This window comes from Thalia democratica, chromosome 9 (genome assembly GCF_965202585.1).
Source record: "Thalia democratica chromosome 9, ktThaDemo2.hap1.1, whole genome shotgun sequence".
In the NCBI taxonomy this organism is placed as follows: Eukaryota; Metazoa; Chordata; class Thaliacea; order Salpida; family Salpidae; genus Thalia; species Thalia democratica.
The window spans coordinates 28,682,096-28,704,863 of record NC_139173.1 but is presented as its reverse complement, the minus strand read 5'-3'; the positions used below and the strand labels follow the sequence as shown (position 1 = coordinate 28,704,863).

Genomic DNA, 22,768 nt, shown 5'->3' with positions numbered 1-22,768 from the left:
TTGACCCGTTTCAATTTTCACTTGTTAAAAATTAAAACAGATTGAAATAAAGACCTTAAAATCTTCATTAAAAAAAAACACTATAGTTTGAGCCTATCACGACTTAAAAATATATATTCGAAAATCTACTAGATACAAAAAAATACCAGCAAAGGTGTAAGACTAGGTATTAATTCTACAACAAAAAAAAAGATATGTTTAAAATAAAGTTAAACTTAAAACAAATGTTGGCTCGGAATAAAAAAATATAATTGATTTAAAATTAGTTCAAAAAAAAACAGGTAAAAAATTATATATAATTTGCATGTCGTCTAAAAACGAAATAAATTTTCATCAAAAAGGCATAAAAGACAAATACTTGATGTTAAACTGACTTTATAATAAGATCCTACAAAAAAAAAGCTTTAAAAATTTTCAAACTTGAAAATATTCCGCTCAAACATTATTATGTTAGTAATGACAAATTTGTTTTTTAATATAAACTATAATTACATAAATATTATATCGGATATTCACAACTGTATGCAAATTTTATGTAAATTAAATTAATTCCTATGCTTCGGACGTAGTTGCTATTTCCTCTAATCTGCATAAAACATTATTTATTTAATTACCTAAATTAAATTGTTAAATTCATTTAATTACTTAAATTAAATTGTTAAATTCATTTAATTACTTAAATTAAATGTAATAAATTCATTTCATTACCTAACATATTTTTAATTTATTCAATAAATATTATCGTAGATAGTGTGGTGAATGTAAAAAAATATTTTGCCTAACTCGTATGTGCATATAAAACATTGTTTTTGTTTATTGATCTGCTTTAAATATATTTGATTTAGACTAAATTTTAAACTTGAAATATCTAATAATTTAAATACGTTTGCATATAATTTAATATACACTACAAATTTAAATTTATACATATTATGTTGAATTTAAGTATTTAGTTTTTCCATGTTCTTAAAAACTAATAATTTACATACATGTATATGAATAGCTTGTTTTACAATTTGACCTTAAAAGAAATATTTTCAATGAAAAAACACAAGTAAGCTTATAATTTATACAAGATATTTCCGTATAAAGTTCAAATGTTTCCTGGGAAAAAAAAATATTACTGAATATGTTTTATGTTATTTTGTTTACAGTTTTGACAAACAATATCAATCTGCTTCTAACAAAAAAATTAAAATTAGATTATGAAAGTTTTTTTTTTGGTTTTCTTCAGTAAATATGGTGATTTCATATACTAAATATTTAGATTTTATGACTTCATTCGACGTCGTTTTCTTTGTGCAAGATTTTTTGCAGCTTTTTTTACAGTTGCAAACAAAAAAAACTTAATATTTTGTGAAAATCATTACAAATAAAACAAAAATAAACTTATTTAAGTTTCAAAACTTGAAATCTTTCCTACAGCAGATTTTTCATAATTTAAAATCGAAATTATTTCTTAGTTTATCTATTTTAATTTTAAAACTTAAAGTAAATAAAGACGTCCAAAATAAATATTTTATTTACAACCAGGTTTCGGTGACAAAAAAATTGCAACATTTCCAAGTAAAATAAAATAGTGAACTGCACATAACAGTCTTTTTGTATATAAAATATTTAATTTGCACATCTTTACTTAAATAAGCTCTTTACATTTCAATAAATTTGGCAATCATTTTTAGTTGAGACAAACAACTATATAAAACTTAAAGTAAAAATTAAACTCCGAAAGCTTATTTATAAGACCTACGTATTTGTTTGTATTTAGTTGCTAACAATTTTAAAACACTATTTAAAATCAATTTTTTAAAAAATTACAGCTTTCAACTAAAACTAAATGTTTTATTTTAAAACTTGAAATAGTAAAATAAACAGATAAAAATATATATAAACAAAATAACGAATTATTCAACTTTACATACTTTTACATAAAAATAATTACACACAAAACAACCTGTCCAGGTTACTTCTCGTTTCGTCTAATGTCTCGGTGACAGTTTTAATGCTCTCGCGCGCCATTTCAACTTCCCGCTTCAGCGACGACAGTTCTCCTTCGGACGGAGGAGAAACGACGCTCGCTTCTTCGTTGTGAGGGTAACTCCCTACGCTGTGAAAATTTGAAGCAAGAATAATTACATCTGGGTTTTCAATATCTGATAACAGTTTTTTTGAGTATAATTTATATAAAATGGTTATTTTACTATACTTCCATTTAGCATTTTTCCATCCGGGTTAAATTTAAAATTTACTTTAATTTTCTTTTAATAAAGTAAATGACAAAGTCTTTAGAAGATTTTTAAATTGCTTCCAATGAATGTTTTTATTTTAAGTAATACTTGTTTAAACACTTTTTTGTTATTGTGAAGATTTTCAATACGAAATGAGTTTGACAATTGTTTAACTATTTAATCTAATGTTTTTAGAATATACTAGTGGAAGATTTCTAATTTTTTATAACAATAAAAGTACTACTTGTTATTGTTGTGATGTGCAAATGTATTGTCATTAAAAAAATTAACTTAAACTATTTTCATAAAATTTACATTAAATAAACTATTTCCTTTAAACTTCTATAAAAGATCTTTTGGAGTCTTTTAAATAGCTGCTAGTGATTGTTTCTATGTTTAACAATATTATTAAGACATTTTAATAGAACTTTCTAGTTTCAAAACCTTTGTTATTTCTTTAATGAGTTAGATTAGTCATATATCAAGCTAATTGCTCTTAAATTGATTTAAAAGGTTATAAAAGGTCTTTTAGAACGTTATAAATACCTTCTAGTGACTATTTCTATTCTTAACAGTATTAACTACTTGTTATTGCCGTGATGGGCTTGCATGAACCGGTCAATAGTGTCCCGGTAACTCCTCTGCAGCATTCTCAGCTTGTTCGCCGAATTCTGAATGTTTTCCTCCAAATTCAGCATCAAACCGTCGAGTTCCACCAATTTCGCGTGGCAAGGTTGGATTTGCCTGAATTTCAAGTTTTAATATTTTTGTATTTAATATTCATCAAATATATATACATATATATTATGTTTAGTGTTAGTTACTATTATTATCATATTTATTTTAAAAATATTTATTTTTGTTATGTTAATTTGTTTTAAGTTTACTATATAATATATATATACACATATAATGTTTTTAATACTTGTTATTATTATCATTTTATTATTATTATACTTAAGTATTTTTGAAGCACAGGTCAGATCTGTCAAAATGCTGTCCATGGAGCACTAAAGCGTACAAACTTTTGTCTTTTTTTAAGTTAATAATTTCGCGCTCGAGTAAATACAGCAATGCCCTTTCACAAGTATGGCATACGTACGTTTGTATAATGCTTTGGTATTAAATTACTTAAAGATTTTTTTTTGCTTTATCTAATGTAGTGGACTGATTAATCTTATTACACTTTGTGTTTGTCAGTTTTAAACAAGCACTGACAAAGCAAAGTGTTACAGTTACTCGAAATAAAGTCTAAAATTCGCACAACCACTCAGCAACCACAGTCAGCTTTAATCCAGGGCGCATTACAAGGGTAGTTTAAAATTTGTTGAGCTTAAACTAAGGTATAGCCTATTTCGTATAGCTCTGAAGTCAAGCTAACTTTTGAGAGCAAATTAAAGTCGAAGAGTAATAGGTTCCTTACGGAAGGAAAAAAAACTAAAATCAAAACTAAAAATAGCACTATCTCTTTTTACGTTTTTTGAGATAAATGCCTCAAATTTTTAAGAAAAGGTAGCTGGCAATATTTCGAAAAACGTTTCATTACAGTATTTTTTAAACTAAAATGTTTATCAAAAAACAAAAAATGTTGTTTTTTGTATTAAACAACTCACACGAGCCAACTGTGAAGCTTCTTGTGAATAGTCTTGCAGTTGGGTACTGATTGTTAATAAAAACAAACAACTCACACAAGCCAACTGTGCAGCTTTTTGTGAATAGTCTTGCAGTTGGGTACTGATTGTTGTACGAACAATTTCACCGCCTTGTCGCAAAGGTCTACCAGCCTCCTCCTCTCGAACTTGTGAATGTTCTCGTTGTGTTCCCTCCACATCACCGAAGGGTGCTCCCTCCCCGGCATCTGCCTCCCGTTCGACGCTGCGTTTGTTAATCAATAAGTAATACACACTGGAAGGTATGAAAATTTTTGTTGCCGAACTTTTGTTAATAACTGTTGGTGCTATGCTAGAATTTAATGTGATTCTAAACCATGATGTACTTACAAAAATGCTTCAATGTTGTTTATTAATAATTAAATAATATATAAACTGACAAATGTGAAACACTATTTGAATATTGCTGATATATCATATTATGGAAAAGCATATACACATTAATTTATTTTCTAATGATGTATATATTTCTTTTAATAATTAAAATAATAATATGGTTCGGTCTTACATTTACTTTATTTGTTTTTAAAGTTTAGTGTATATTTTATTGATTCTGAAAATTTTTTTATCACATTTAAAATATACAAACACTGCAGCGGTTTGAAGCGTCTTTTGTGTTCTTTGAACAGCTGGCTTATCTCCTTGCTCTTCTCCGCCAGGTTGAGTATCCTGGTGTGGAGGTTGAGGGTGGAGGAGGAGCTGGTCTGCAGGTGGATCGAGTCGTACACCGGATCGTGATCTTCGTAGTTGAGCATCTCCCCGCATTTGTGGATCGCTTTCGAACCCTCCAAGTATTCCGCTTCTATCTGTGTAGGTTTTTATTACGGAGAACTTACATTGATATATAATAAGATGAATGCTCGATTGAAAAATTAAAAATTTGTAAAAGTACACCAACTTTTTTTAATTTGCTTAAAAAGTAGTTTTAAGGTTGGTTTTTAGTTAGAATTATTCATTACATTTTATCATGAGTTTGTTAATACTTACTTTGATTTTTAAAATTTATTTAAACAAATTGAACTATAAACAGTCCTTGGTTTGATTTATGATATTCTGTAAATAATATAATATATATTTTTATATACTTATATAACAATACATTCATTTAACATAATTTAAAAAACACTATTAAAAAAACTAACCTGTCGGACTTCCTTTATTATATTTTGGATGTCAGAAAAATAAACGGCCATGTTGTTAACTTCGATTAAGTTTGAAGTGAACATTTTTAATATTGATGTCTCTCTTCTATAACTGGTAAATATTTAGAATTAAAGGAAATTTACTATAAAAAAATTAAAATAATTTCTCTTTAATTCAAGAACACAAAACCTAAAAAATACTTTTTGAAAATTAAACAATCCGAGTGCTTTTAACTTATAACAAAAACAGCTATTGAATTTAGTACAAATAATTAAATTTAAGAATAACTTTTGCAATTTGCTTATTTGAAAACATGCATAAAATAAACACAAAAAGATATTTTTGAACTACTTACTGTTCCTCAAAATCTGACAATGTGCTTTTAAATTGGGCGAATTTTTCAGAAACTTTTGAGAAATTTAACATCGATTGACTTATTAGATCCTTCAGGTGAGACCTAAAACAATTTAGAATGAAAAGCTGGAAATTATTCAGAATCGCATTTAATGCTTAAATAAACTAACTTAACTACTTAATCAAAGAAAAATAAATACATAATTTCAAAAGCTGTGTTACCACTTTTGAGGTTTGGTAAAATAATTTACTTTTAGTAAAAAATTTGTTATTTCAAAGTTTTATTAGTCAAACTTGTAGTTTATTATTTGTTGTACGACCGTTTGATAAACTAAAACAAATAAAATTTTCACCATTTCAATGATAAAGATTAAAAGTATGTTGACTAATAAAAACACGTAAAGTTTCAAAACTGATGCTTTAATCATAATATTTAAAAAACACTTTTACTGTATTTATATCATAATCATTATTATTCTAAAACTTTAATAGTAAACCAGGTTATTTAATTTTTAATAGAACTTAAATATCTAACAGTATTGTTATTACTTTTAACGTTTCAGAAAATAAGTTACAAAGTTGTTCCTAAAACTCAACAATCCTAACTTGTACTAGTTTGCAAACAAAGTCGGAAAATAAAAATAATTTTCACATTGCAAACAATTTTTACCTTAGATTAAAAATTGAATATCAAGCACTGACTTGTACCAACTGGCAGACAACTGAATCATGTGCTCCACCTTGCTCAGATACTTCACTGTTTTCTGAATGTCGAACAATGTGCTGCAGCAGATTCGCGCCAAATTGCTGTCGATGTCGTAAGATGACTGTCTCCCTTTCGGGGGTTTACCTGAATTAATACTTTATAAATATATATTTAATTTTAGTAATTCTTAGTTCAAAATGTTTATGAAAACGTTTATTTAAAATACATTCAACTGAAAATGTTTTTATTTTCAAACATTACATGCTCAACGTTAAACACTTTAATACTCTTTATAACCATTAGCGATTACAAATGTCAGCTATTCTTAAATAATTAGGCAAAAAAATGCTTAAATATTAAAAATAATAAAATGTGTTTTTTTTATACCAAAAATATACGAATCAACTCGCAAGAGTTTCAATAAAACAAACACATGTGTTTGAAAAAAAGCTAGAATTTCTAATCATTTATCTTAAAAACCATTCCAAACTCACACGTGTGGGGAATCACCGGTTGCTTGAATCCCGATTGTGACGTCACGAACACCAGGGGGCGCTCCGGGGTCGTCTGAAAGGGAATTTCCCCAACAAGAGAAGTGAGGCTCGTGTGCTGGAAGGCGGGGGAGCCGTTCATCAGAACTGTGGCTTGAGTTGCTGCCCCCTTTTGTTATAAAAATATTTATTTATTATGGTTGTATATATATTTATATTATCGTTAGTGCTATCAAAATATTTATTTTTAGTTTATTATGGATATTTATAATTTGAACTATTGCGAAGACAGAGTGTTTTTGATGTTGGCGCTTTAAAAGTGTTTGTTTATCCTTAAATACAAATGAAAATTTTAATTTGCAATAAAGTAGAAAGGTTTAAACTCACACACGAGTTGTACGGGGCTTCTTGTTGTTGTGGAGTTTTGTCCTGGATCTTGTGCAACCTCAAACACGTCTCTTGCAATCCCAATATGCTGCAATATTATTTTTAATATTTTATATTTAATTATTCATTGGATCTTGTGCAATTTCAATCAAGTTTCTTGCAACCCCAACACGCTAAAACGCTAACTTTATACTTTTTATATTGAAATTTAAACAATATTTGTGTTGAATTATGAATGCATTAACCTGTCAGCTAGGTACGCATTTTGAACACAGCACAAAAGTGCTTACCCAACAGGCAGTGCGTATTTAGGAAATTTTGGTCTTCAATAACCTATATTAAGCCTAATACACAAACATGTAAAAGCCAATAAAGTTTATAAATGACTATTAATAACAAACCAAAAAAGCAAAAACTTTCACCATAAAAAAAAAATTATTGTTGAAATGATTTTATAAGTCATAAAAGTTTATTTAAAGTATGTGTTTATGCATGCATATTTATTTATATTGGACCTACAAAGTTTTTATTAAACTAACAGGTATTTCTTTGTTCCTTAAAAATTTACACACTATAAAAAATTAATTACTAAATTAAAAACAAGTAAATATTTATGATTACCTTGATCATGCTTATATCAAATTGTGTTTATCAAAAAAGCTAATTTAGGGTTATAAGAGTTTACTGCTGCTCACTTATTATTAGCAATAATTACATTTTAACTGTTTGCCTCGGTAGAATACAAAACGGTAAAGAATAAAATGGTTTTGTGCTCATAGTAGACTGTGGTTTTCATAATCAATACTGGCAGTAATGGGTTGGAGACAGAGTGCTCAACAATTTTATAAATAATTTTAGCTAGTACTTATCTCGGCCAATCATTGACAAAGTTGAGATGTATTTCGCAATTGATAATAAACGATGAACTTCACCACACGACCAACAACAGTTGTTGTTGTTGTTCTTGGTCGTGCGGTGAATTTCATTGTTTATTATAAATAATTTTTATATTGCATTTTTATACGATTTTTACACCTTTATTTTAATGATGGAATATGTAAATGTCAATTACGCTGTTCACTATTTATATTTATTTAAATTTTGTATGACTTTAAAGTCTTTTTGATTTCTATGTTTTAACCATAGGGTTTGCAAGTTTGAATTGCACTGTTCGTACTTTCGTCAAATAAACAAACTGTAATACGTTTGTTTTAAGTATTGGATTTAATATACAAACCATAAGTTAATAACTTAAGTTTTCGCTCCTTTAATTTAAATTTAATACAGCATAACTTATTTTAAAATAAAAAAAACTGTAATAATATTTTAAGGTTTGTTTTTAAATTTTAAAGTAAAATAAAATTGCATTTTGAACACAGCGTTTTTCGGCTAAAAAGTGCGTACCTAGTAAGCAGGAAACTGTATATATTTATTAATTAAAAAAGGTACTTCTTGAAACTTGATAGAAAATATTACCAATAGTACATTCTTACAACGATTAAAATCAAACTTTTTTTAATTAATACTATTTTCACAAATTTGAGGTCAGTTAAACATCGTGCACACCAGATAAATATAACTAATAATTGATACCTGCAAGTTTGCTATTTTAGTTCTATTATTAACGCTTAAACTGTGGCCCTCACATACATAATCAATTTAATCAGAAAAAATTACCTGCAGTTAGGATCAATGTACACGGGTTGGTAAGTGGAAGCCTGTGTGGAGAAGGTGTGAACTATCTGCTTCTTCAAAAGTTGCTCCACAGCCTCGAAATACCGCACGAACGTCCACACGTGCTGCTCCGATATCTCCACTATTCCTCTCAGTATGGGGGAAATCTCGTTCCTGAAACTCCTGTGTGAAGAATTAATAATTTAGTTGAGGTGTAACTAGTGATTCATTCATTTCTTATCGTTTGTGCGTTGTGAACGTTTCTTATTTTATGAATTGTTGTTTTAACTTTTGCTTACTTATATCATTTAAACTTTATCAAACTGTACAATATATTTGTTGTAATAAAGAATTTTTTTTTATATGTTGTACTATACTTAATATTGGGAGAAATCTTGTTTCTGAACTCTTGTGTGGATATATTAAGTTTATATATTAAGAACTAACTTGAGAATATAAAGAATTACTTATTGTTTATGAGTTGTGTGTGTTTTTTATTATTTATATGTATTGTTGTTTTAACTTTTGTTTATTGAAAGTTTTCCAACTTTTTTCGTACTATAAATTTTTGTTTGAACGAAAACAAAGTATATTAGTTTTAATTTTTTATTTATTATGTTTCAAAGTATAAAAAATTATATATAATTACAAGTAATTTCAAACCCATCAATTTTATCAAAAAACTATAAAAGATACGTTTTAGTGTTTAATGATTTAAGAACTCAAATTAAAAACTTTTACACTCAAAGTTAATCATTAACGAAACTGTATTGTACAAGAGAATTAAAATTGTAACTATATTTTCGATATGAATAAAACCAAATTTATCACTAAAGGTCTAAAAAAATTGTTTTAAGTCATTTAATTTCAAACATTAAACTATTTTTTGTTCCTTTGAAAATAAACAAAGCGCGGCAACTAAAAATATGGGAGAAACCGAACTACGAAACCTAACTAAGCCAACGAAAGTAACTTTATCCTTTCCTAAGTGTTGCACAACTACAATAAAAACAAAAAATAATGAAATATTACTTTTTGTTGTAGAGTAAACCTCAAACAAACTTTCTTTTAGTTAAACTTGGATATTTAATCTGTGTTAATTCAAATAAAAAATATTTTTATTATAAAACAGTGTTCGCTCAGCATTATAATTAACACCAAACTTTAAAATATCTTTGAAAAATTTTCAAATGGACTTATAATTTTAATTTCAATAAATAATAATTTTACTTATACAATTTAAACACAACTAACTGGCTAAACCTACAAGCTCTTGTAAGTTCTGTCTCCCATTTAATAATATAAAAATAAAAAAATTATTTAATTTTAAATTAATTATAACAATTATTCAAACTAACTGGCTGAATCTACAGGTTCTGGGAAGTTCTGTTTCCCACTTAATCGCCCCATTTGCGTGGACTTGTTGCCCTGACAATACCCCAGGTGGTTTCTGTGATATTATCTGTATCCTGAAATAATATGTCAATACTAAATAATGTACTTTATTTATGCTGTTTTTTATCAGTGAAATGATTGATCGTTTTGTCATTAATGAAAATTAAGTTTAATTTTTCTTTAAATTATTTACGAGCGCTTAGTAATTTTAAAAATTGAGGTTTATTAATGAAAGCTTTCAAGACATTGTACAAGCAACAGCCTATAAAACTTTTGAAAAAAAGAAGACCACGTTTATTAAGGCAAGTTCAAATATGAAACTATTAAAAACTAAAAATTTCAATCATGAGCGCGGATCAATGACTAATTTATTATAAACTATATAAAGTTTAAACAAAATAATGTTAATTTATCAAACTAACATTCCGTGCCCGTTCTTTCTGACGCCGCCAAACGGCCGAAACGGCAGGTTTCCGGTTGCCAGGTGATAGAGAGTGACGCCTAGCGACCACAAGTCCGCGTTGCTAGTGAAGTGGTTGTTGGAGTGGGGAAGTTTGTGCAGCGCCGCGAACATGTTGGGGTGCTAAAAATTGTTAGAATTGTAATGCAATAAATTAACTCAAAATGTATATGTTGTATATATAGCTGTTTCTTTATGTTTGAATAGTGTTTGGATGCAAAGTGATAAAACAATATTGAATTAGTTAAAATTAGTTGTTTACAAATTTGGTTATTTTCAAATATCAAAAAAAAGTTTTTGTAAAAAGTAGTATTTTAATACAGACACATGAAATTGGAAGTTAACAAAAAGTTAGATAAAAACTGTTGCCTCATAGCTTAAATTACATGGTGAAAATTAAAATAGGTTAATAGTTATTTGTGTAAAACAAATTCATTAAAATGTTATTTAATTTTTTGAGAAAAAATGCTTGTCATGTGACTAAAATTATTATCATACAAAACATTACTGTTTTACAGAATTTTTCTTACGTGATTAATAATAAAAAAGTTCTCTCGTTATTAATTATTAATATTAACGTCTAAAACATGAAACTAACAAAGTTCTCTCGAGTACGGAATTTATAAGATAGCACTAGTATTATTTATTCAAAAGCTTTTAATTTACAAACGTTTTAAATTTAACAAGGTGCTCTTATTAGTTATAAACTTTCAACAAAACAAAAAAAGAAACTAACGAGGTACTCTTGGGTGCCATAAAACTTAACATTTTTGTGACAAAATAAAGTTATCTTGTTTGACATATAAAATGAAATCAGTGAACAACTAACAAGGTACTCTTGGGTGCCCACTAGCGAGGTGAAGGCTTCCTGCTCCTGCAGCTCCCTGGCTGTGCCGAAATCGGTCAGCTTGTACGTGACCTGACCCTCCTCGTCTATGGTCCTCATTATGTTTCCCGGCTTCAGGTCCCGGTGCACTATGCTGTTTATGTGCAGGTACTTCATTCCCGCAGCTGTGGTTACATTTGAAAATAGTAAGCATTTTTTAATTTATGAAAAATTTGGGTTGTTTTATTTAGTAATTAAAATTTTCTACAATATATGCTGTTTATGTGCAGGTATTTTGTGTGGTTATATTTGGTTTACTGTTCAAGATATAAATTCAAGCTTTGTTGACAAAAGATTCTAGCGAAACAATTGTACTGGAATATGTAACAATAACAAATTATACAGTGTCTTTCTTTTCTTACACTAACACATGTTTCTGTGTGTTAACGGATTAATGTTTTTTGTTTATTAGTAAAACATTTTTATTCGTGGCAATAAAATTTTATCCCTAGAAGTTTATAAATATCAGATTAAAAAATTTTTAAATGCATTGATTTTAAGCTGTAAGAAAAGATATTTTTAAATAAGAATATATTTTTTGCCATTTTGCTTTGTGCTTTCTACAAAGAACCAAATGAACTCCAGAACTTTAATAACTTTAATAATTCCTTTAAACTTCTAAAACCAGCAAAAAGCAACTGGTGGTGTAGTTATAGTAAAAAAAACATTAACCCCTTTCTTACATAAACTTCCACCAGTACAAAATGCAACTCACTGATATCTGAAAGCATGATTTTGAACTCCTCCTCTTCAAACCCGTAATTATTTTGCGGTTCTTCCAGCATTGAGTACAAGTTACCAGCGTTGCAAAGTTCCATCACTATCACTTCAGGTCTGTTGGGTCCCATCTAAAAAAGTATTTTGCTTTATTTATAAATTTAAAATCATTAAAAAAAAATTGTTACACATAAGATTATCAAGGGAATAGGGGGCGTAAAGCACTTTTTTTACAATCTGATCTTATTTTATATAGTTTTTACTAAACCACAAGGTGCTTTTTAAAAATTTTTAAAATTCAAAATAATTTTAGAAATATAGCCGGGCAAAGTCATAGGCAACAATAGAATGGGAGGCGCAAACTAAAATGGCAAATAACTAGAAATCACTAAAAATCTATCTCCTCCTACTTTTTTTGAGATAACTACCTCAATTTTTCAGGAAATGTTCCTTGCAATATTTAGAAAATTCTGTTGGATAGAATTTAAAAATATCAAAATTTAAAAATTTTATAACAAAAAAAAAAACTGTTTCATTTTGTTTATTTTTTCAAAAAAACTTCAATTTTCAATTTTTATAAAACTATTTCCGACAGAATTTTCTAAATATATCAAGGACCACTTCCTAAAATTTTGAAGTATTTATCTCTAAAAATGTAGGAGAAGATAGATTTTAAGTGAAATGGTATATTTTTGCTGTTTAAGTTTTCGCCTCCCATAAGGAACCTATTATTGCCTTTAACGTTGACCAGCTATATCTCATAAATTATTTTGAACTTTTTAAATTTTTAAAAAGCACCTTGTGGCTTAGTAAAAACTATATAAAATAAGATCAAATTTTTACCCCCTCCCCCTTATGCCCCTAATCTACATCAAAAAGTTTGTTTGGGAAAAAAGTTGAAAGTTTTATTGTTAAATGAACTTTTGATCTCATCTGGTAAGATTATCTATATACGTTGAAAAGTGTGTCAGAAAAAAAGTTAAAACTTGATCGTAAATACAAGATTAGAATACTTTCCAAGTATGTATAAAAATATTGTTTATTATACAGTCAAATGTTGTGGTTGAACATAAAAAACTACTTTTGATTAAAACCATAAGTTTAAACTTATCAATCAACAAATGTTCCCATAAATTATACATATAGGCTTCACATTTTAATGAAAGTAACTTTCATGGTCTTTATATTTTAATTGATGGGTTACTACAATAACTTAAACTTTTTTGAAACTAAAATATTATTTTATACTTTTTAACTTTTCAAGGCATTTCAAAAGATTTGTTTTCATGACCCTTTTTATAGAAGCTCAAATTAAGGCGATATATGATGAAGGTATTTTTTTACAAAAAAAGAATAGCAGTAGCTCTTATACAAAATATTTTAAACATTGTTTTAATGGCATACCACAAATAATAAGTATATTGTACACTTGTTAATGTAGACAGTAATAGCTTTAAGATAAATATAATTAAAGAGAAGTTGTTTCTATTTTTCTAGACAAAATAATATCATAACTGTGGTTAAAACAACTTACTAAAATATGTAAACAAAGCAGTAGGTTTATTATTTTTTTGAAATGCTTTAACAATGGTTTTGTTTAATAATATAAACAAGTTGAATAGTGACTGCGATACTGAAAGATAAAGTTAACTAAGAAACCTTTTCAAGTTAATTTATACAAACTCTGAAGGTAGCTAGAAGCTCTAAAAATTCTGTTTAAAAAGTTATTCAAATGAAATAAATTTTACCAAACAGTTTTACAAACTGTTAACAATTATATGTCTAATAAGAACCAAGTATTAAAAGTAAAATTAGAAATTTTGAGTTCAGTTAATGTACTGTACAGTAACTTGCTTATAAGTATACTGTAGACCAGTGGTCTTCAACCTCTTCTAACTAAATTACTAAAAAATAAATTATATGGACACTAGACCACAAAATTCAATAATAATCAATAAAATTTGTATGTTTTTAGTGTCTTGATATATAAAACATGTTAAGAACTTTTAAGGTAATTTAAAAGTTAGTCTTATTATGTAAATAAGAATCTAAGCTACCAGTTGTTCCTTAAGTTAGTTTGAAAAGTCAAATTACTTTTGATATACAAGCCATCTAACTTAGAAAGTTCAATAGGTTTTCACTATTTCACTTAGAATCTTTAAAATATATTGCACAGGAGCACACTATGAATACACTGCTATATACCACACCGTGTTGAACAAATAATTGGAGCAGAAGCTCCATTGAAAAAATATTATTTAATCTTATTTAATATTTAGAAAATATTTAGAAAATTCTGCGGAACGAAATTTAAAAAAATTAAAAAATTAAAATTTCATATAAAAAAAGAAACAAAAAAAACAGTTTTTTTTTTGTTTTTTTGTTATAAAGTTTTTAAATTTTAATTTTTTTAAATTTGGTTCCGACAGAACTTTCTAAATATTGCAAGATATATTTCCTAAAAGTTTGAGGTAGTTATCTCAAAAAACGTAGGAGGAGATAGATTTTTAGTAATTTCTAGTTATTTGCCGTTTTAGTTTGCGCCTCCCATAAGGATCCTATTGCTGCCTATGACTTTAACCGGCTATATTTCTATCTAAAATTATTTTGAATTTTTCAAATCTGTAAAAAGCATCTTGTAGCTTAGTAAAAACTATATAAAATAAGATCAAATTGTGAAAAAACTGTTTCACCCCCCTCACCCTATGCCCTTAATATTACTATTTTTTGTTAACTTTTGTTTACAAACAATTTATTGCAATTTTACTAAATTAATGTTAAAAACATCAAAATAGGAATTTTATAAGTACTTTCACTTAACTTTTGGCACCCCCTAACAAAATACCACACGTAGCCACTAGCTGATATTTATAATTACCAACTAAGCTAAACAATATTTTAGCAAGTTTAAAATAAAATTATATGTTTTGGGTCATAAGGGGAGGGGGTTTGAAAGTTGTGTGTAACTTGTAGAGCTTTATCTTAGCTATTGGACATCTTTTAATACTTGACAAAAATTGAGTAAATTTTGCAATATAAGGATCAAAGTCAGTTTGTTCATTAGGTTCCTGATAAAAAGCACAAATTAAAAAAATAATAAGACTAGTTTAAGCGTAATAAAATTATTCTACTAATACTACTATTTTTTTTTTTTAAGTAACATTTTTTTTATTTAAATTTTATTCAAATAAGTTAGCTCACACAAAAAAATAGTGAATCTTTAATTTTCAAGAAAATTAGAAATAAAAATATGAGGTTAATACATTTGTTTGTAACAACTTTATCTCAAAAGTTTATTAAAACTTTTATACTCTACTTAAATTGACTTATACATCATACTTAAACATTTTAAAAATAAATGAAGTACCTATTTAATACGACAACTAAAATACCTAAATTATAAAGAGCTAATTCTTATAGTATAAAACTTTTCACACTAGAACTTATTCTGAACTTTTCAAACGCAAACTGAAACTCACAGAGTCAACGTCGACGAGTTGAACCACATTTCGATGTTTGATTCTTTTCAGAAGCTCGATTTCGTTGGAGCTGTCCGGCTGCTTTTTATCAAATGTTTTCAACGCAAACACTTGCCCACTTTTCTGCAAAAATAAAATATAGGACTCTAACAAAAATTACATTTTTTTTCATTTATTTTGTGCTAAACAGAACTAAAAATAAAAATATTTTAAAAGTAATTAACAAATATTTTGAAACATGGTAACTATTATAAAACTCAAAAAAAATGTGAAGTGAGAGCAAATTAAAAGGAATTATTCAGAATTTAAACTTAATTGTAATATTCAATTATTGAAATAAAAAAAATATATTCTATGAAGTAAAAAATCAATAACATCAACTTTGTTAAAAAAATATATAATGTTGTTTAATTACATAAATAAAACCAGAAAAATTTTAATTTTTTCTTTACTTTAACAATTGTATAAAAAAGTGGGAAGTGATAAATAACTTAAGTCCAAGACTAAAGTATAATGTTTTTGTAATAATGTAGCTTGGAAAACTGAAAAATTCAATTGATTTTTTTCAATGTTTTTCATTTTCTTAAACAAAAAGTTTAAATTTCATGTGCTACAATGCACTAAACACTTTAAAAAATCCTTAAGTATTAGTTAAAAATTAACAATACATCAGCTTAAACAAACAGAACATTCAGAATTTTATTGGCATTTAAATTAATTGAAAAACATCATTCAGAAAACCACTCACCCTGTGAACTCCCTTGTAAACTTGTCCGTAGGCCCCCTTGCCCAGCAAATCACAGGTTGACCAGGAATAGTTGGCCGAGCAGCTGACTGGCGCGGTTAACTTTGATGACATGATGATTTTTTACATAATAAACTCATAAAATACAGTTTTCAAAGCTGAAATGTTAACATAAAGCTTCAATAAGCTTATAAGTTCTTACTTAATTTGCTGATTTATTACATAATAAACTCAAAAATACAGTTTTTAAAGCTGAAATAATTACAAAATTAGAAGCTTCAAATTATGACCTCATGGCCCCCCTGTGGCTCCTTTAGTGCTCTAAAAATAGTATATTGTTTAAATAGTTTGAAGATTTTTTTACCTAATAGTTTAAAATACCAAAGCTTCCTAAAAAAAAAATGTAAAACAAACTATATTAATATATTTCGTAACAAGTATTTTCAAACCTGATTTTTAATTTATTTTTTAATATAAATTTCTTAATCAATAATCATTTCACAGAAATTTTGCTTTAAAAGAGTTGTATCAGTTTTTCTTGCAATTTTCTTTAACAAAACAACACCTTTTTTAAAGTATGGCCTGCAAAGGATGCTTTTGTAAAATCTGGCCTTATAACTACAGAAGTTGCTCAACCTAAGTTTAAACTATTGAGTGACTTAAACTTTTATATAAGTGAAAAAATTATAGAATTAAATATATAAGGTATAAATTTAGTATATCTTGAAGTTTATTTATATTCTTAAATTAAAAACTATTTTAGAACTCTTTGAGGCAAAAAATATAGCATGATTGACCAAAAACTGGCCTGAGTAAATAAGAAATTTAAAAAAAGAACTGAGAACTAAGAACTGAAAAAAATATGGCTAACTAAGCTAAAATAGTTTAATAACAATAACAAAAAAAAAAAAAGGAGATTATCAAAAGTAGATTCTAAGCTAACTTTTTAAAAGCTAGCAAGCTGAAAGTATATGAACTAGCCTGATTAGGCCTAAGTTTTTTTAAACTTTTGAACTTTGAAGTTTTCACTAAAAATCTCTCTCCTCCTTCATTTTAATAGTAATTTACTTCCAATTTTCAGGAAAAGTTGACGTTAATATTATAAACTACTTGCAGAAAACAAATTTTTGAAAGAGAAAAAAATATAAATTTTAGGAAAAAAATAAAAATATTTTTTTATTATATTTATGTTTAAAAATAGTAATAATCAACTAAAATACATGATTCAACAATATGTTCAAAATTTGTTAAAGATTATAAGGAGTATGTTTCAAAACAACTGTTTGAAATGAAATAAAAATGTGAAGGCTCACAACTATGATCAATGGATTGGTCTAGAGAAAGACCTTTTGGTCATCAAGCCTCATACCATACATTTTATAATATTTTTTGAGCAATCATAATTAAAACAATAAAAAAGAAACTTTTGATCAATGAAAAATCAATATTGTTATCATTATTAATTAATAGTTTTTTTTAAGTATCGTTATTTAAATATACTCAAAACAATTTTTTTTTTGAAAAATTGGTGTGCACTCTTTTTTATACCCATTTCTGCTAATTTTGACTATAAAAACCATAGTCTACCATGGGCACCACACCGCCTCCTCCCATAGATCTCAGTTTTTACAATTGTTTACCTACACATTTCTCTTGTTGCTCTTATTACAAGAACAACCACAAAAAATGCAATAAAAAGTTCCATAATAACATAAAAAGGGGGAAGTGGTAAAAATTCTGTGAAAAATAAAAAGTATATCTCATCTTTAAATATATAAAAATTAAAAAGATGAGTACAAAACAAAAACTGTAAATCATACTATGCTTTATAAAATTTGTAAATTTACTTTGTATGTGCTTAAATGTTTTTTTTTCTATTAAACATTTAGTATCTTTAATATATGTTATAACTCAATTATGATTGCTAATTCTCATAACTATAGTTGTTGTAAAAACTTAAGGCAATGTAAATATTTACATAAAAATAAATCATACTTTTTGATGTATAAATAGAAGAAAATTTTATAAAAATCAAATAAACTTCACATAAAAACAAGTTAAAAAGTAAAACTTAACTTAAAGAGTAAACTTAATAATGGACAAAAGGAAAAAATTACATTAGTTAAAAAAAGTTACATTAAAAAAAATATGCTTTAAAACAATACTGTACATACTTTAAAACTTTAATTATAAAAAATAAAAGAAAGATATAGATTCTTAATGAATTAATTAATTTGTTTGTGAAATACATGAAAAACTATTGAACTTTTTAAACGTGAGTGCTTATAATATCTCATAAGTTACTTTTAATTTTAAAGAACAGTAAAAAAATAAGTGGTAGCTTTGTTTTTTATTTTAAGATAGTACTAACTTCTAAAAAAGTAATTTGCCTCCTTTATATTTTGTACTTATAGTTACCTTTTAAGTTTTTGTATTTATTTTTTTATTATTGTTTTAAAGTCTCAAAGAATTAGTTACAAGTAAATGGTGTGAAGCTCAATGACCAAAAGGTCTTTCTCCGCACCAATCCATTGACCGTAGTTGTGAGCGTTCACATTTTTTCTTTCTTTCTCTTATATGGCCTTAATAGTACTTTAAACCTTTGAAATAGTGAAGAAACCATTTAAATTTGTAACTTACAAAGATAATAATTTTAGGAACTATATGAGCTGTTATTCATAATTAAACAAAAAGTTTGATTATGTATTTTTTTGTAAATATTTTACTAGCAAGTTTTAGCCTTACAAGATTTTTCGATCTGTAAAAATTTCTAATGAGATATTTTACTTAAATTATTGTTTTTATTTAACTAGAAAGACACATGAAGATTTTTATAATAACAAAGCAACAAGTTGTTTTTTGAAAAATACGTTACTTAACAAAAACAGCTAAATGCTAATAGCCACAATAAGGCAATCCATCAAAAATGTTTACAAACAGCTCCATAATTAATAAAGATTAGTAGTATATTCTAATTTATTATTTTACAAACAAACATGGTTGTGTCACCTAGTGTTTTACTTAGGTGAATACCCTCAGTTAACCCTTTCTTATTTATAGTAAAACTGTGAAAGTAAGTTCAAAATAGTAATGTAAACCACGAAGTGTTCTTCAGATAAAAAGCAAATAGAGGTAAACTTATATATATATAAATATAACAAGTATCAAAAATATTTTTATCATTGTAAGTAATCTTCCTTTATTGTACTAACATATGTTTTAGTGTGTTAACGGATTAACAAACTTCAATCGGGTTATGAATGGAAAGGAATAAGTATATTTATTATAATCCAGTGAACTTGTTTCACTAGGATCTTTTGTCAACAAACACTTAAATTTTTTTTTGAATAGTTATCTTTGTAAGTATAACTTTTTTATTATGTGGTTTTTATTTATAACTGATGTATGTTTATACGTTTTTTTTCATAATTTTCAAAAACGTACTGTGACCAACAAAAAAATTTTCTTGAAACATGAACCGTACGTAGTAAAACTTTACCGCATTTTTTTAAATAGGTAAAAAGTTGAAAAAATTCGAAAGAATAAAGAAATTTTGAACACAAAAAAAAAGATATATCATACAAATATTAATTCATCATTTGTAGATTGACGATAGCAAGCTTCTTCGGTTGCGACTGAAGTGTTTTAATTTAACAAATATTGAGTCTCAATCTATCGAAAGCTTGTGGTCTGATGATCGAATTGGTATGATCAAACATTTATATTAATTTGAGCTTGTCTAACGGCATATGTAAGTAAATTCCAGGCTCTGATAGACTTTCACCGGTGTTTGTTTTTTTAGATTAAATATTTAAAAAAACCAAATAATAGACCTAGCGAGAAAAAAAAAAGTAAATATTGTTTTAGTTGTAAAATACTTGAATATTGAGAAAAAAATCATATTATTTAAAAACAAACAAATCAAAAAAGACATTTAACTAAAAGATAATTTTTCCTTTAAATTTCTTCTTTAAGTATAAACTAAGCTCAATAATTTGCTGTAGTTTAAAAAGTTTAAAACTTTTAAAGTGAACTTTATCTTTTTTACAAACTTTTGCTTTTTATAAATATATATGCCTAAAACTGGGACAAACTTAACATCTAGTGTAAGATTTTTATTCGTAGTTCATCGTTATTTTTGTATAAATTAACTCTGATATTTTTTGGAAAAAGTTCAAAATACGAATGTTTGAGTAAAACAAATAACAATTTTACTCAATTTATTGAAAACTACAACGCTTCTTTACATTGAACAAAAATACACTTCTAGGGAGATCTAAAATTATATAACTACTGCACAAAGTTAAAACTTTAAACTAGGAGTAGATGGTAAAAGTTAGGAGATAGATAAAGTTATGTGTTATTAAAAATTTTTAAAAACTAAGTTGCTTGTGTGAATATTTAATCAATAAAATTAAATTTATACAAGTTAAAAAATTTAAAATAATTACAATAAAAATTGTTTACGAGGAGTATAAATTAAATCTTTTCAAAAATTTTAATGAAGTATTTAAGTTTTACTACATAAAATTATGTGTACATATATCTACTTATATACATATAAATTTGTAGCTGTATTTTATTAGTAGTTGTTTTTTGTAAAGTTCTGTATGATTATTTTTGTTGTAATTATCATTAGTAATTATTAGTTTGTAAACTAATGCATGTAGTTTGTATAAAAACATATTTGTTGTTACGTATATTTATTTTTGTATTTTTACCCTTTTATTTTGAAATGATTATTTTAAAACTCCGTATAATCTTTTTTAACTTAACATAGAGAATCGTCATTAATTCCCAAGAAGAGATCATATTGTCAAATTGTTGTTTTTATGCAAGAATAAACTTGTTTTTTTCGATTATTTTAATAGCATAAAATATCAAAAGTTATTAGTTTTAAAGTTGTCATATTTTATCGTTTTAAATAGTTTTATTAAGAAATTAGTTTATTAGCAAGTTGTTATTGGAAATTATAAAAACCTACCACTTACTTTCACAGCTAAATAGTTGTTTTTAATTCGTTGTTTTTATACTACATGCTTCTTTCTAATTTTTTAACAAAATACATTACTACCAACAGTTATAATTTTAAGGTATTTTATTATTTTTAAAGTTTATATAAATTAGTTTATAAACAAGTTATTGTTAGAAATTATTATTTAGAAATTGTTGCCTATTTAGTTTCACAAAAAAATCATTTGAACAGCTTTTTTCCGGTGCATAACTTACTGAAAATATATAACAGAGTGCATTTCATTTTGTTTAAATTTATTTAAGTACTTTCAAATAGGACTCGTCAGAAATTGTTTCCTACTGGATTGCAATGAATAAAAATTGAAATAAAATTATACTGCAGTTTAAAGTTATAAGATATAAAATGACGTAATAACCAAAAGTTTAAAATTAAATAAGTTCTAATGAAATTTAAAATTTTTATTGCTTCTTTATTTAGATTATTTTAATTCTACCGAGTTTTATTAGTATACCAAATTTGTTTAGCATTAGAACTTATTTAATTTCAAACTTTTGATTATTACGTCATTTTATATCTTATAACTTTAAACTGCAGTATAATTTTATTTCAATTTGTATTCATTGCAATCCAGTAGGAAACAATTTCTGACGAGTCCTATTTGAAAGTACTTAAATAAATTTAAACAAAATGAAATGCACTCTGTTATATATTTTTACAAAAAAATCACGAACTCAACCGGTAGTGCGAACTTAGAAGAATTCTAGACTTAATAACATTAAAACAAGTAACCTCTACTAGGGCTATGTTTTTTACAGTGGTTCAACTTTATTTACAATCTATCAATCTATTTTGTTATTTGCTTATTTATATATATTACGTTTTTTTTCTAATTTCAAATAATTATATTAGTGTTTGAGTAGATTGTAAACATTCTATACATGAAATAATAAATTAAAACTTAGTATAACAAAACTTAAATATTAGTTTACGTCATTATCTAGCAGCAGAAATAATGTTAGATAAATTGCTTTTCAACAAAACTTTATTATTATTTCTGTGTATAATTTTCCAATTTTTGGTATAAACAAAGCCATACTTCGTATATATTTCGGACTTTGAGGGTTTTGTTTATACCATTAATATTTGTTGCTCTACTTTATAGATAAAGTAGAGCATAATTAAAAATTTTAAGATTAGATAGTATGTATGCTTTCTTAATGCTTTTTTAATGCTACTGTACACGTATTTATATTCAACCATAAAGTTTTTAAAGTAATTGAAAAAAAAAATCGATAATTTTTTAAACGTCTATGTATTTTTTTATTAACAAATTACATGATTTTCTTCAGAAAAATTGTTATTTACCTCGAGTTTTTTAAACTCAACATATGAAATTACTGACGTTTCTTTGCACTATAGATATCACAGTTTCACAGAGTTCAGAAAAAAAACCTGTTC

The 22,768-nt window shown here is 26.2% G+C and overlaps 1 protein-coding gene across 1 annotated transcript; it reads right to left on the bottom strand.

Moving 5' to 3' along the window:
- Window positions 1-289: 289 nt before the first annotated feature.
- LOC145843902 (serine/threonine-protein kinase TBK1-like) lies at window positions 290-16,486 on the bottom strand. Its single transcript, XM_082951173.1, has 17 exons — window positions 16,339-16,486; window positions 15,591-15,713; window positions 12,110-12,242; window positions 11,338-11,519; window positions 10,471-10,631; window positions 10,012-10,122; window positions 8,657-8,836; window positions 6,980-7,067; window positions 6,596-6,761; window positions 6,098-6,245; window positions 5,397-5,498; window positions 5,041-5,152; window positions 4,488-4,704; window positions 3,917-4,103; window positions 2,814-2,972; window positions 1,955-2,107; window positions 290-586 (listed from the first exon to the last, which is right to left on the bottom strand). Exons 1-17 carry the CDS (start codon window positions 16,447-16,449, stop codon window positions 553-555), a joined length of 2,367 nt encoding a protein of 788 aa, XP_082807299.1. The 5' UTR covers window positions 16,450-16,486; the 3' UTR covers window positions 290-552.
- Between the last annotated feature and the right edge of the window lie 6,282 nt (window positions 16,487-22,768).